At 46.2% G+C, this 14,103-nt stretch overlaps 1 protein-coding gene across 5 annotated transcripts in view; it reads right to left on the bottom strand.

Moving 5' to 3' along the window:
- The window catches only part of LOC137872032 (A-type potassium channel modulatory protein DPP6-like), a 178,075-nt gene that overhangs the window by 20,747 nt on the left and 143,225 nt on the right, over positions 1-14,103 (bottom strand). For all 5 annotated transcript variants that reach the window (XM_068710233.1, XM_068710234.1, XM_068710235.1 and 2 more), the window contains 7 exons: positions 13,867-13,919; positions 12,865-12,946; positions 8,775-8,895; positions 969-1,123; positions 778-875; positions 232-355; positions 91-129 (listed from right to left, as the gene is read on the bottom strand). In XM_068710233.1, coding sequence (XP_068566334.1) covers positions 91-129; positions 232-355; positions 778-875; positions 969-1,123; positions 8,775-8,895; positions 12,865-12,946; positions 13,867-13,919 — 672 coding nt within the window. The remainder of the gene's footprint in view (positions 1-90; positions 130-231; positions 356-777; positions 876-968; positions 1,124-8,774; positions 8,896-12,864; positions 12,947-13,866; positions 13,920-14,103) is intronic.

The raw sequence follows: 14,103 nt of genomic DNA on the forward strand, positions 1-14,103 counted from the left end.
GCACCTCGAAAAGCAGGGTCGGTAAATGCAATAATTACACAAAAGAAGTGGGTCGACACTACGGGTGAACAGGGCGACATGTGTAACTACCTGTCTGTGCAGCCATCCCTCACTTTCATCCTCATGTTTCTGCAGAAACAGGTGGACAAGAGTTAAGTAAAAGTAACACAACATCACAGCATGTTACAGTACACGTAACACACACACACACACACACACACACACACACACCTTTGAGCAGACCCCCGTCGTGGCCTCACACAGTGTGAGTATAGAGATGTTCTGGGCTCTGTTCAGCCAGTTGATGGCCAGCTTGGTGGTGGTGGCCCATTTCACCATGGTGACGTAGTACTCACTGACAAACACAGAGACACCATTAAGTACCGATTCCTCCCGTTCACACTGCGAGGTCTGCAAACCAGCATGGACCGAGAGCAAAGGACCAAAATGTTGGAAAAAGAGACGAAAATGCGGCAAAAAGTTTCCATTTACTGATAGCATAGTATGATAGAAGTTTAAGATGGGGTGAAACATTAATGACATAATGAGCCACAGCGAAGGCGGGATTAAAGAGAATAACTAAACCTGGGATCACATTAAAGTACAAATGCATCACTGGAGAGATAAAACTCTGACAGGATCTTTGCAGGACACAAAGAAAATGAAAAGATCCAGAAAATGAATACATTGACACCACACATGAGAGAACGTATGAGTATGAATGCATCATGCGACTGATTGGAGCGATTTGATCGGTGGACAGTTTGCATGCCTCACCCCATCCTGGGATCGTCGGGTCTCCTCATCTCGATGGTGTGAAGCGGGCCGTTGAGGTTCACCACATACAGAGTGATGACCGGGTTCTCCTCGCCGGCCTGAAACGGGACGAGGAACGAGAAGACGGCGTAAATGATGCTACAGTCTAGAATCCAAAGAAAACATCCAATAATCCAGTTTAACCCGCGCACCTTCGGGTAGTGGTACTCTTTCCCCAGTGGGTACGGTGTGCCCGTAAACATGGGCAGCTCCATTCTGGGCACCAGGGTGTCATTGATGGTGGCGTACGCTAACCTGGCCCCATCCGGAGACCACCAGTGGGCAACGTGGGACTGGAAGATCTCCTCTGGAAGGAACGAAACGACCATCGATCAGAATGACAGCGAATAAAAAAAAAAATGAAATAAAAAGTCACACAGCAGAGACTGGCTGCAGGCCAGCAGAGACACACTGCTGCTGCGTATCACGGTGAGGTATTAAGAGGTGTTGTGGGGAAAACATATAAATGCTGCATCATCAGTATTAATCGTTGTATTGTGTGAATGTTGATTTAAAACAGGCCAGAAAATGTGCCCTATCAGCAATACTGTATCCTAACTGTTGCCTGACCTGTTTTCTGTATTTGGATTCACTCATTCACTCTGTATCTCTCTCTGTTAAACCTGCACACACATGGTCAGGTCATAAATCACAGCGCAGCACATCCACCAAAATAGAACTCGGCCAGATTTCCTAGAAACAAAACCGAACAGCAATTTCTCACAACTACACCGTGTAACTCTAGATGTTGGGTTGCCCCTACCTCTGTGTGTGTGTGTGTGTGTGTGTGTGTGTGCCTGTGTGCCATTTTCAGCAAGAAACTCACGTCAACTCATTTCAGACTTGCGACCGAGAGAGTTCCCTCGAGACCCTCTGTGTGCAGGTGTGTGTGTGTGTGTGTGTGTGTGTGTGTGTGTGTGTGTGTGTTTAAAATGGTGTTGCAATCGCACACACTCTTGTTCAACAGAACAGAGAAAATAATGGGGGGAAAAAAAGCAGTGCACAACCTCCATCTGTTCAACAAACACACTCACTCACACACACACACACACACACACACACACACACACACACAAAGTCCTCTGTCAACACACAGTGAGTTATTAAGAAATTATGCAAATAAAAAGCTCACTGAGGGAACTTCTTCTGACATCACGGAGCACGGCCGGCTCAATCCTCCTCCATTATTAAGTCGACGCAGACGGCTCTGAGACAGATCCACTTATTGCCACGGCGTGCCACCGGCAACATTTATGGCAACTTTTGCAATTAAAATTGCATTAATGCCGTTTATCTGCGGGACTGGGCGCTCGCTTCGGGGGAATTAACAGACATCAACTACCAATTAGCATTTTCATTAACCGCGCGCTGGAATCACTTAATATGCAGCGTCACGCAAACAGCAGACGCTCGCGTACATTCGCTCTCTGACGCGGCCCTGCAGAAGGAATCGCGCGCCCCGCAGTACGGACGCCGTACGCCCCGCACATCTCTGCGCCAGTGACGTGAGCAGAAACAGGTTCAACGGTTGCATTCAAGTCCAATTAGTCTTTGCACTTCCTGCCTGCCTGTCGCGTCCACCTGGACCCTGCTGGCAGAGCTCAGTGGGGAATGATTGGATCACGCTGTCTGATGATGAGCAGAGCAGCACAGGACAGCGCTGTGCCGCATTTGCAAATGGCGAGAGATTTTTTTTTTTTCCCCGCATGGCTAGTTCTGCCGCCGCCTGCTGATTTCACCGGCAGCAGCTTAAAAAAGCTTTCCACGTGGAGTGGAACCGCCGGAGCTGTCAGGATCCGCTCGGCTAAGGGGGGGGGACGGGGGGGGCGCCCAGTCACCTTGGCTAGTCAAGGAGAAAGTAGTTAGCTTTCTAAAAGTACCCTGATGTGTGCGCAGTAACAAAGGGAAGTGAAGGGACAAAAGGGAGAGAAAGTAAGTGAACTACTTCAGATGGGCTCTCGTTCCCGTTCTCTGGAGCGGTGAAACGGCGTCTCTTTCTTTCTCCGGTGATGAGCATCAAGGTGAGCTGTCAGAGGCTCGTCTCCTCTCTCCACGCTCCCCCGTCCTGCTGCGCGGACTACATTATTCACCGAATAAAGGACGTTATTAATGCATGAGAGTCAAGTGGCGAGTGAGAAATAATGAGTGCAGATACAGGCGGAGTGAGCTAATGAGAGCACGAGAGGAAAATCAAACCTTGCTAGTGGCATTTTGTTCGTTTCTTGCAATTAGAAGAAGTACAAAAAAAAAAAATATGTGCCTATTAGACGAGCCATATGGTCGTAATGAAACAGAAGAGTGCGGGCAAAATGATCAAGGAGGCTGTTCTTCTGTGAATTATGGCCACATGTCTCCAACAGAGGGCAGCAGCGTCACATCCCACAACCAGCACTACATCACACGTCTGACTACTTTCCTCTTGTGTTCTGGATACTCACAGCCTGCAGTCCCCCCCCCCCCCAATAACACCTGCATCGATCCTACCGTCACCTCCACCTCAAAACAACACCAAATCCTCGCTATAATCCTCGTCATAATAAAACAAACTACATCCAGATGGCAAAATCCTAGGATCTATCAAATGGAAGAGTCACCAGTTTAACATTTCCACCCCAAGATGCTGAGAACATGTCGGTGAAACAGACTGTTGCTATGAACACGACGGAGTGACGTGAGGTTTAGCTGAGCACCTCCAGAGTCTGCACTGTGTGGCTCCACCTGAAGATGACAGCTGTAAGAGCTCATCCAGTTTAAGACTCTGGTGCTAGCCTACAGAGCTGTGAAAGGAACAGCTCCTTCCTATCTCCAGGCCACGGTCAAGCCTCACACCCCTGCCCGACCACTTCGCTCTGCTGCCTCGGGGCGATCGGTCGCCCCGTCGCTCAGAGGTCCTGGCGGCCGATCGACCCGGTCACGGCTGTTTTCTGTCCTGGCCCCACAGTGGTGGAATGAACTTCCCACTGACGTCAGGACAGCAGAGTCGCTGCCCATCTTTCATCAGGCTGATGACCCACCTCTTCAGGAAGTGCTACCCTGAGCCTTCCACTCAGCACTTATTGTATTCATACTAGCTTGTTGCACTTATTGTATTCGTATTACTTATAGCACTAACTGTTTTTCTTGTTTCTGTACTTTGGCTCTGAGTTATGCTCTGCTTCATGCTCTTAGATGCTTGTTTGGAAAAGGAAATGTACTTATGACTTCTGGTGACTAGTAGTTCTTTTGATTACCAATGTTGATGCACTTATTGTAAGTCGCTTTGGATAAAAGCGTCTGCTAAATGACTGTAATGTAATGTAATGTAATGTAGATGATCGTGGTATTTCTCTACGGGGGTCAGACACAACGAGCACTTTTAGCGGACGCACATTGGTGGTGAGTAGCTGACGTTGTAGTCGTTTGGCGGCTACAATCTGCAGCTTCCTCCCTCAACACTGGACCAGTTGTTCGTCACTTAGATACACAAACATGTGAACCAGGTTTAAAAATAGTGACGTTACTCTTTAAGCTTTAAACTAGAGGAGGGAGGAGGAGCACTGGAGGATGTGAATACATGTGTCCTGCAATGGTTGCGCCAGGTTTTTGGTCAGCCGAGGCACTGCATCAATTTTAAACATAGAATTATGTTTACTTGTCACACGGAGTCCTACTTAAAGCAGTAACGTCTCATGTGGCTCTGGAGGGACATTACTGGAGAGACATTACGATAGTTCAGCTTCAAAAGGTTTTAGTTTTATAGTACAAAGAAACTTTCTATCATGATTTGAACAGACAATTCAAAAGGAAAGCCCTGAATGTGTTATCTACAATGTTGATGAAACTGTCGAGCACACTTGACCGTCGTCTCTAAATCAGTGTCCTACACTGACAACATCACAGGAACAGATTTTGGTGTCTATCTGACAAAAGGAAGACCGATGCAGACTTTCCCAATTCAGGTTTTTGTCACCTTCTCCCGGCAATGTCACTTGAACGCACTAAAACAACTTCTACAAAACTATTTCCAACTGTGTGTCTCACATCCGTTTTCGCAAACAAACCGACATTTTGAGTCCTTTTTAATAATCTCTTCCTTCCCAGCGCACGAGTGTTGATTATGCGGTTACTCCGGGCCCCGCGAGGCTCAGCCACAAACAGAGCGATAAACAGACACAACCCTGCGAAACAAGCCTCGCGATGCAAACAGCCATCTAGCCAAACATCTATGGGGGCAAACATGACTCCAATCAAAGGCGACGCCAGCTTTTTTTTTTTTTTTTTTTTTATCTCGGCGCAACCAGAGCCCCGATGAACAGCTGTTTCCTCGGGCCGCGTCACGCTGCAGGATGCGTCGCCGTCAGTGCGGCCTCAGTAATCACACAGCCGACAGATGACGGAACACTTGAGACTCTCCTGAGGCGTATTGGACTATTACACACAGCCGACGGGGATCTCGGGCCGTGTCTGTTTAATTTCATTTTCTTCAATTCTCTCGTCTCTCCTGCGTGCACGCTACACACACACACACACACACACACACACACACACACACACACACACACACACACACACACGCGCACACACACGCGCACACACACATTCGGATGGATTAAGACAGCAACGCAAGCCGGCGGATATTCGAGCCTGGGAGATTATTCGCCAACCTTTCACCCCCTCGGCACCAAATCTGCGGCGCGGCGACAGCCAGAGCTTAAGACCTCATTTCTCCTCGCCGGCAGTCTGAGCCTCAGCTTGACCTTGGCCAGAGCAGAGCCTCGGTCATTAGCATGGGGAGATACTCCGCCCCGCAGTCCCACTGATGAATGCAAACATCACACAGCCTGGCGCCACTTCTAAGCTCCCCCTGCAGATGCTGGCATCACCACTGGACCAAAGCCAAGTCTATTTACAGGCTTACGGACATTTATATTTAAAAAAAAGAAGGGATTTATCAATAATAAACAAATAATACCAGATCAAAATAATCAATGTATCATCATCAGCTACTTGGAATGCATTTTGGCTAAACGTTGTGGACTCCTGGACGTTATATATGAAGTCATGGCCATCCTCCACTCTTTTAGGGAGGGTTTTTCAAAAGATGTAGGAATCTGGCTGCAGATATATGCTGTCATTCAGCCACGCGGTTATTTAGTGAGGTTTGCCACTGATAAGGTCTGCCTCAGAGAAATATATGTGACTGGTTAAGAGTACATTAAGATGGCACACAGCACAAATTGAAAATTTTAAGCAATTTCAGGATATTTCTTTTTAGAAATGATGTAGATCCAAGCTTTAAAGCTCTCCCAGAACATATAACTATATGTTGAGAGTCTCTATACTATTTTTTACTTTGATAAAGTGAAGCATTCATAAGTTAGAGATGATCTAGTACAGAGATTTCAGGCGAGGATTCCACAATTTACACATTAACACATGTTGCACAATGTGTGTTATTTTACTTTGATCATGTTGTTTAGTGAGGTTTGCCACTGATGAGGTCTGCCTCAGAGAGATATATGTTACTGGTTAAGAGTACATTAAGATGGCACACAGCACAAATTGAAAATTTAAATTTTCGCCTAAAAACAAAAAGCAATTTCAGGATAATTTTTTTTAGAAATGATGTAGATCCAAGCTTTAAAGCTCTCCCAGAACATATAACTATATGTTGAGAGTCTCTATACTATTTTTTACTTTGATAAAGTGAAGCATTCATAAGTTAGAGATGATCTAGTACAGAGATTTCAGGCGAGGATTCCACAATTTACACATTAACACATGTTGCACAAATGTGTGTTATTTTAATTTGATCATGTTGTTTAGTGAGCTTTGCCACTGATGAGGTCTGGCTCAAAGACCGTGTGCTGGATGGGGTTACGGTCGGGGGCTTTAACGTCTTAATAAACCTGGCTTCATGCACAGGGGGCACTGTCATATGTCGAGACAGGAGACAGTAAAACATCTGGACAAACATCCCCAGACAACAAGGACGTCCACACATGTGCCATGTTGTGTACCTCAAGAGCTCTTAAGTCTTCAATCAAACTATAGCAGTAAGTACAACCCCATACAAGTCAATTGCATCAGCCTCCATCATCACCATCTAAAACACTTTGAACTAAATCTGAACATTCTGATCTCGATTACTAATAATTGGTTTCATTCCTGCTATTTTGGGATTTTGCCGTAACTACATTAAAACTATCTGACGTCTTATTATTTTTGATTTACCTCACTTGAAAATGAAGTCTGACACATTACATTAATTTTAATTGAATAATTAAATACTACATGATAACAGGCAACACACACAGAGTAAAGATAAGCACCAAATATTCTACAATATGACGAATAAAACGGACTGGAAGAAAAGTTATGTGCAGGAAGAAGGAACAAAATACAATTCTGTTGCTCTACAATTCCACTTTATCTCAACATTATGAAGCTGGTTCTGTGTTTTATCTCAGTGAGAGATTTATCCCGGAATGATGATGAGTGTAAATTACCAAGCCTTCAGCAGCGCATAAATACATGTCGGGGGGGGGGGGGGGGGGTGTAATAGACACTGTAATAACACTCTGATTAATGTTTAAATGCCTGGGAATGGATATTGCTCTTGAAGGATGGACGTGGTTTCAAATGTCAGCCCGGCTAATGCGGAGATAAGAGGATCCGTGGGTTGACGAAGTGAAATTAAAACAATCCAGTGGTGGAGAGGGAGACACAGCCACGCGGCTCTGGTGCGCTGCTGACCTCAGATGACCTGAGGTGCGGCAGCCGGTCCCATCATCACACAGATATTGTTTTATTGTAGCGTCACTGGAGGATTAACATCTCGCCGTACGTCGTGGGCTGTCTCTATTCCTGCTATCTCTCTCTCTCTCTCTCTCTCTCTCTCTCATCGCCCTCTCTCGCTCTCTTGTTATTAAAATGCAGTTCCACCGGAGCAGAGAGTGCACCCAGCGCAGCGGATATAAATCCATTAGTTGAGCGCTAACATGGCAGCCGTCCCAGGTTTTTTTTTTTGTTTTTTTGTCACTGCGAGGCACACAGGTGAGCTTTGATCGGCGGCGCTCTCAGAGCCCCGTGACATCTGTATCAGAGTGTGTGCATGCATACATACATACATACATACATACATGCATACATACATACATACATACATACATGCATACATACATACGCGCCAGAGCCGAGTAACTGCAAATCAACCGATGTAGAACAGTCATTCGTTTTCGGGGGCCGTGTAAAGCAGAGGCAAGTTGACTTTTAATTTACCTGCAAGAAACCAAACGCGACTCCCACTAATGTTGGATGCAGCCCCCCTGGGGGATCGGACCGCCTCATGTCATTACTCGCTAATGACGGGAAGAGTGTTCACAATAAAGTAATGGTATAGAGGGAGGAGAGAGGTTCACTGTCCTTAGTAGTCATCGTGACGTCTTTGTCTGCATGCGATCCCTCGTCACACGTTGCAGAAATGATTTTGGTTTATCTTGTGGGGTCCTTACTTTGAGTTTGGGACCCGCTGGCCCGAGTGACTCTTGACACAATGGTCCCCCCTGATTAGAGGAGTAGCTCTGCATGTTGGGATGTTGACTCTGTCACTGAGAGTTAGATGAGAACATTGACTCTACTCTCATGTCCGTTGGTTGAATATTAGGCTCTAGCCAGCAGTGGTTGGCTTAGCTTAGCATGAAGACTGGAAACAGCTACTTTGGCTCTGTGAAAAGCTGAAACAATCCGCTCAACAACAACAACACTAAAACTTACTGTTTAACACATTCTTGTTTGTTAAAGACCCAACGTGAATAAATGACAATTTGCAGATGTTCGTGGGAGATTTAGTGTTATTTAGTGTTTACTGTTCCCACATTTCCTGTCTGAAAATCTTGCCTCTGAGGGTAAGCTTAACGTACATAGAAAAGTCCCAAGATACAACTTCAAAAGGACAACGACAATGTGTTCTGCCTCACCTTCATACAGCCAATCACTGAGCCCGTTGAAGATGACGCCCTCCTTGCCAGTAGACACCAGACGGATGGAGCGGTTGTCAACCCTGGAGCGATAGTAGATGTTGTTCTCAAAAACAAAGATCTACATGAGCCAGAGAGAGAGAGAGAGAGAGAGAGAGAGAGAGAGAGAGAGAGAGAGAGAGAGAGAGAGAGAGAGAGAGAGAGAGAGATTATGTTAGCATCACATTTCGGAAAAAGGCAAAACAATCTTGAGGAAAAACCCCCACGACAAGAACTTCTTTTTCAAGCAGCTCCCATCCAGAAAAGCATATAATCCCTTCCAGCTGATAGGAATGTTGAGCTGCACCTGACCCCCGACTAACAGCCTCCCGACAGTGAGTTTGGTATTCATACCGACACGTTGCATGGCGTGTGGGAGACCTGGGTGAGGAGTCATGCTATCGCAGCTAAAATCAACCCCGGGGGTCAAAACACACATAAGCCTTTTCACCTGTCACACACACACACACACACACACACACACACACACACACACACACACACACAAGAGAGTGCACTTTTTTTTGGCAATGGCTCCTTTTTATTAGACACCAAAGAGTTTTGACAAAGAGGAACAGAAGGAAAAAGATGTCTTTTCAATTTCTGAAAATATGGTTCTGAAAAGACGGCAAAACCGTGGGACCAAATTCTGACTTTGATGCTCTCCTCTACAGGGCCTTCAGGCTTCTCCAGATAACTGAAGGTCAACTCTTTCATTACAGAGAATAATAGATCATCATCACCCACGGTGAGCGTGATAGGGCGGGTGGCTCTTGGGGCTAGAATTTTAAAATGTTACAACCTTAATGCCATGTCGAAATCAATCTCAGGCTATTACGGAGGAGGGTTCGCCCGTGATCTCGGGGATTAGGGAATCTGTGGGCCTCGAGATGCTATCGGTTCGTGAATGATCTTACTGGAAATGTTCACACTGAGAAGTCGAAATGTCGGGACGGCATACAGCAGGAAGTCCGATACCGCAGCGGTCAACCATCAAACACTAAGAATCCACCCCGTTTACCAAACTAACAAGCTGGTTAAAAGGGTCTCCTGTAAACCCTGCGTCTCCTTAAAAAGGTACCACAGAATCTGTCACAATTTAGTTTTTCTTGAGGAGCTTTGAGGTGGGGGGGGGGGAAGGGGGGCCCACGTGGTTTGGTGTCACTTTGGAGCAGATGGAGTCCCTGTATAGAAGCTAATGTAGGCCACAGCACAGAGAGAAGCCCTGGCCCTGTTCTCTGAAGGAGGGTAGGACTCAGCCAACGGTGGCTGGGATCCACATTCATCCACAGCGAGGATATTTGGACGAAAGCGTACAAACGTCGGGCTGGCGAGAACACTGAGACCTCGCCAACACAATGAGAAGAGTCATTATTTTACACGTCTTTACCGACGATGCCGTTTGGGTATGAGAATGTAAAAAGTTAACGCATTAAAAGAAACGTGAAGGTTTTCAGCAACAAACCTATTAAAGTGTTCTCACAGTCTGCTTACACTTTCATCGTGAGCTTGTGAGACGGCCAAAGTCAGCGTTTAGCTCGAGTGCAGCCTTACAAAGCCACTGAAATGGCGGCGTACTCTCGCGCCTAAAACGCACCGGAGCAGCGGTGAAGCGTGGTCTGCGGCGAGGCGACGAGCGATTAAAATGAAAAGCTATACGGCGGCTCTTTGATTCTGTGGCGAGGAGCGGCCAAACTAAAAAAGTCGGGGATTGATTGAACTCTCGCCGGTAAATTTCGGTCGGAGGATAAAAGCAGCCAATCAGTAAACGGACTCCTTCGACTCCAGTGACATGTTGGACAGGAACACGCTTCCCGGCTGCAGAGAGAAACGTAATTATTGCGGCGAGCTGCACCTGCTTGGTGTGTTTCAGGCATTGGGCTCATTTAGCCTTAGTGTTACAAAGTGGAAGTATGGAGTTTGAAAGATTTGAGTGTAGTAAAAGTGGGGAAATGCATTATGGGAAGTTGATCCATACCCGGGACAAAAGGTATCCATAGGTGAATTGTACAAAGTCTTACAGTTTGTCTGTTTTTCTCTCGGTCTCTTTCACAAAGCATGCATGCACACACACACACACACACACACACACACACACACACACACACACACACACACACGTGTGTGTAGCAGATTAGCTGCCTCCAGGGATCAGGAAGCTCCTCCATTCACCGGGGGGATTTGCTTCCCACAAAACAAACAAGAAATGTACGCAACTTCCTTGTGCAAATACACGCCTCTGCAAAATCGAGCTGCCACTGATTTAATGACATACACTGACTTTTTAGTGTGAAAAACAGCTTAACATGTGGCTGGACAGCTGTGTTTTGGGGGACTAAATATGGGCATGGATGTGCTCATTCTCTATGGGAACGTATGACGTTTAATTGAACACATAAGGGCTTTGGGAACAGGCTAGCAGGTGCGCTGGTTCATGTATATTAGATGTCTAAACATGACAGTACACGACGTTTAGCTTGTTTCAGCTGACGGACATCAACCTCCACCTCTCTGACAGAGGACGTCCGGACCTTCAGGGAAACCAGCTGCTGCTCAGTTTCACGCTAACATAACTCGCCTGATGGAAGTAAAACCACTTCATGACTAATGGTGGGAAACTTGAGGCTATATCAGTCTAGCGACTGTGTTAATTAATCCACTGAGGAGATAACAGGTAATTAATAGCATTGTGCTGCAGAATGTTATCGCTTACGTTCTGTCTTGCCCTGCAAACCAACAGAGTGGAGCTCATTAATGCTCTGACAAGTTCGACTGCGATGACGGGAGGCGCAAAATGACTCATCTCGGAAGACTTTCAAAGGACCGTTGCGTGTCGTGATTTGAACAGCGGTGTTTAACTTGAAACGTGTTTACTGGAAAAACTTTGAGGGACAAATTCGGTTTTCTTTGACTCAAACGTGAGGAAAATGCTGCCTCCAGGTCATCCGGGTCCTGGTTTGGAGGCCGGATCCTCTAAAGTTTCCTTCGTATATATATCGAGAGAGAATTTGTCCGAGAGGGCCAAGAAAGCCTGTCCCACACCACATCTAGAGGACACGGCATTTGACGTCTTTGCAGCCCTCGGTATCCCATCATTATTTGTGAGCTTGTAACATGTAATGGAGCTCCTGGTTAGCTTTTAAAGGCAGAGAATGTAACGTAAACATGCCGTGTGTGTCAGGTTTTTGTGTCGGGGGGGGGTCATCAATAGTCTTTATACGATCACATTCACAATTTAAACCGATTCCCACGTTTGCCGGTTGTCAGTCGCGTGCGCAAGTGAACTGTCACAACTCCGACTGTGACCTCGGGTGCGATGGGACTTACTCGGCCGTTTAAGGTTAATTTCCTGAAATATCTGACTTCGTAATTTGACAAGGGACACTCGAACGCACCATTAGTTTTGTTTTATGTGCTCGACCCACCTTCATGGGCCGCATCCGTCAGAGCAATCGGCATCTGTTTAAAGATCGGCATCTGCACAGGATTGCCAAAGGAGTAACATTAAAAGCTGCTTTAATGGACCTGTTTTTATATTAAGGACTACATGTATGTGAAAGTCTTAGCTGGTGAATCCACAGAGAATCACCGCTCTGCAGTTCCCCTCTACAGAGTGTTTCAGCTTCTTTCTGCTTAGTGTTTTAATTTCATGGTCGACACATATGCCACATCAACTCCATAAGTAATGATTTCCCCCAAGTAGCCAAGAAAAATCAATTAATGCAGGTTTAAACAACCCTTTACACCCCGTGCATCACTCATTCAACTCCTCCCATTAGGGGGCCGCTATAAATCCTCATTTTATTCTATCTTCCATTGACTTTATAAAGCAACATTAAAAGACACTGCATGCTAGCAGTTTGACCATATTTTACACTTTTTGCACAGCCATATTAACGTGAATCTAATCCGGTGTGTGTTTTAACTTATGACCCACATGAAAAACAGGTTTCAATGGCTACATGTTAGACAGTACGGATGGTTTGAATCTTCATTTTGGTCAGCAGGCAAGAGGTGAGACAAGGGACTTCATGGACATTGCAGTTCTTACCAGTTGCTGGTCCTGGGGTCCCCAGCCCGCGTACTGCAGCTGAGCATTTCTGACCTCTGGAGGGTTCAAGTTCCACGTCGCCCTGGGTTGTGAACATGACAGAGGGGGAAAACCACGCGATCAGACAGTAAGTGCAGACACATACACTTGTTCTTCTCCCAGCGCTGCTGGGGGAGAAGAACAGAAGTGTAGCACATCTGAGAACAAAAGGTTTAAGAGTGTCCATAAATACCGGCGCTCTACAACAGTGTCACCTCTCCTTATTGGGAAGAGTGCTGCGCAGTGCAGGCTGCAGAATTAGAGGTGCCGCTGCATCTGTGTCTTTGTCTGAAGCTGAGAATGAATGAGGTCATTAGCTGAGGTCTGTTTCTTTGCCACTAGGTGGCAGCACACAAATTGACTTGAAGCGTGAGAGCTGCTGACGGTGCTGTAATACTGTGACCCGGTGTGGATGACATTTAGAAAAGGTAAAGGTGTCTACTAACTGGGGCAAAATGGCCATAACATGTATTGGCAGCTGATCAGTACCAGCTGATTAAGCGCTGTAAGTTCTGGCTTCTTGCAAATCATCATTTTGTGTCGCTCGTCAGGAGTGAGAATGAACATTTTCACGTGTTTTTAAACACAGAGGAATGAAGATCAGAGAGGTGAAACGGCAGCAAAGAGTGCAGACTTGTTACGCTTCAGTAACGCATGTCCCTTCCTCCGGGCATGTTAACTGGCCAGATGTAAGATCTGGATGCCACAGCAACCCCATTGCCACCTGTTCATTTGAGGTCACGCATTACGCATCGACCCTTTTTCACCTCACAGAGCGGCGGAGGATTGGAAGTCAACAGCGTAGTCGATGTCGCAGGTGCTTCGTAGGAGGGAAGTTGTTAGAACCGGTGGGGACGAGTCGCTCTCAGACAGCCACAGGCAGCAAGGTCAGGCGAGGCATCATTGGACAAGATAAGGAAATTCAATATCAACGGAAACACGCGGGGCGCAGCGCCTACTTACGGAGTATCCAGACTGCAGATGATGTAGAAGGCCGTGTAGGAGTGCTGGTACACCTGCAAGGATAGGTGGCAAGGAAAGGATTCATGTCAGATCACGGTGAAAGAATATTCTTAATATAGACGCTTAAGCTAATACTTGTTTTATGTGGCTAAAATAAAATATGCATCTCTCTCTTTAAAGTCAGCAAACTTTATTGACAAAAACACGTACAACCGCACTTACCGTTCGCTATTTCCA

The sequence above is a fragment of the Cebidichthys violaceus genome, unplaced genomic scaffold (assembly GCF_023349555.1).
Source record: "Cebidichthys violaceus isolate CVI_PGR_0920_01 unplaced genomic scaffold, fCebVio1.0.p SCAF_15, whole genome shotgun sequence".
Lineage (NCBI taxonomy): Eukaryota > Metazoa > Chordata > Actinopteri > Perciformes > Stichaeidae > Cebidichthys > Cebidichthys violaceus.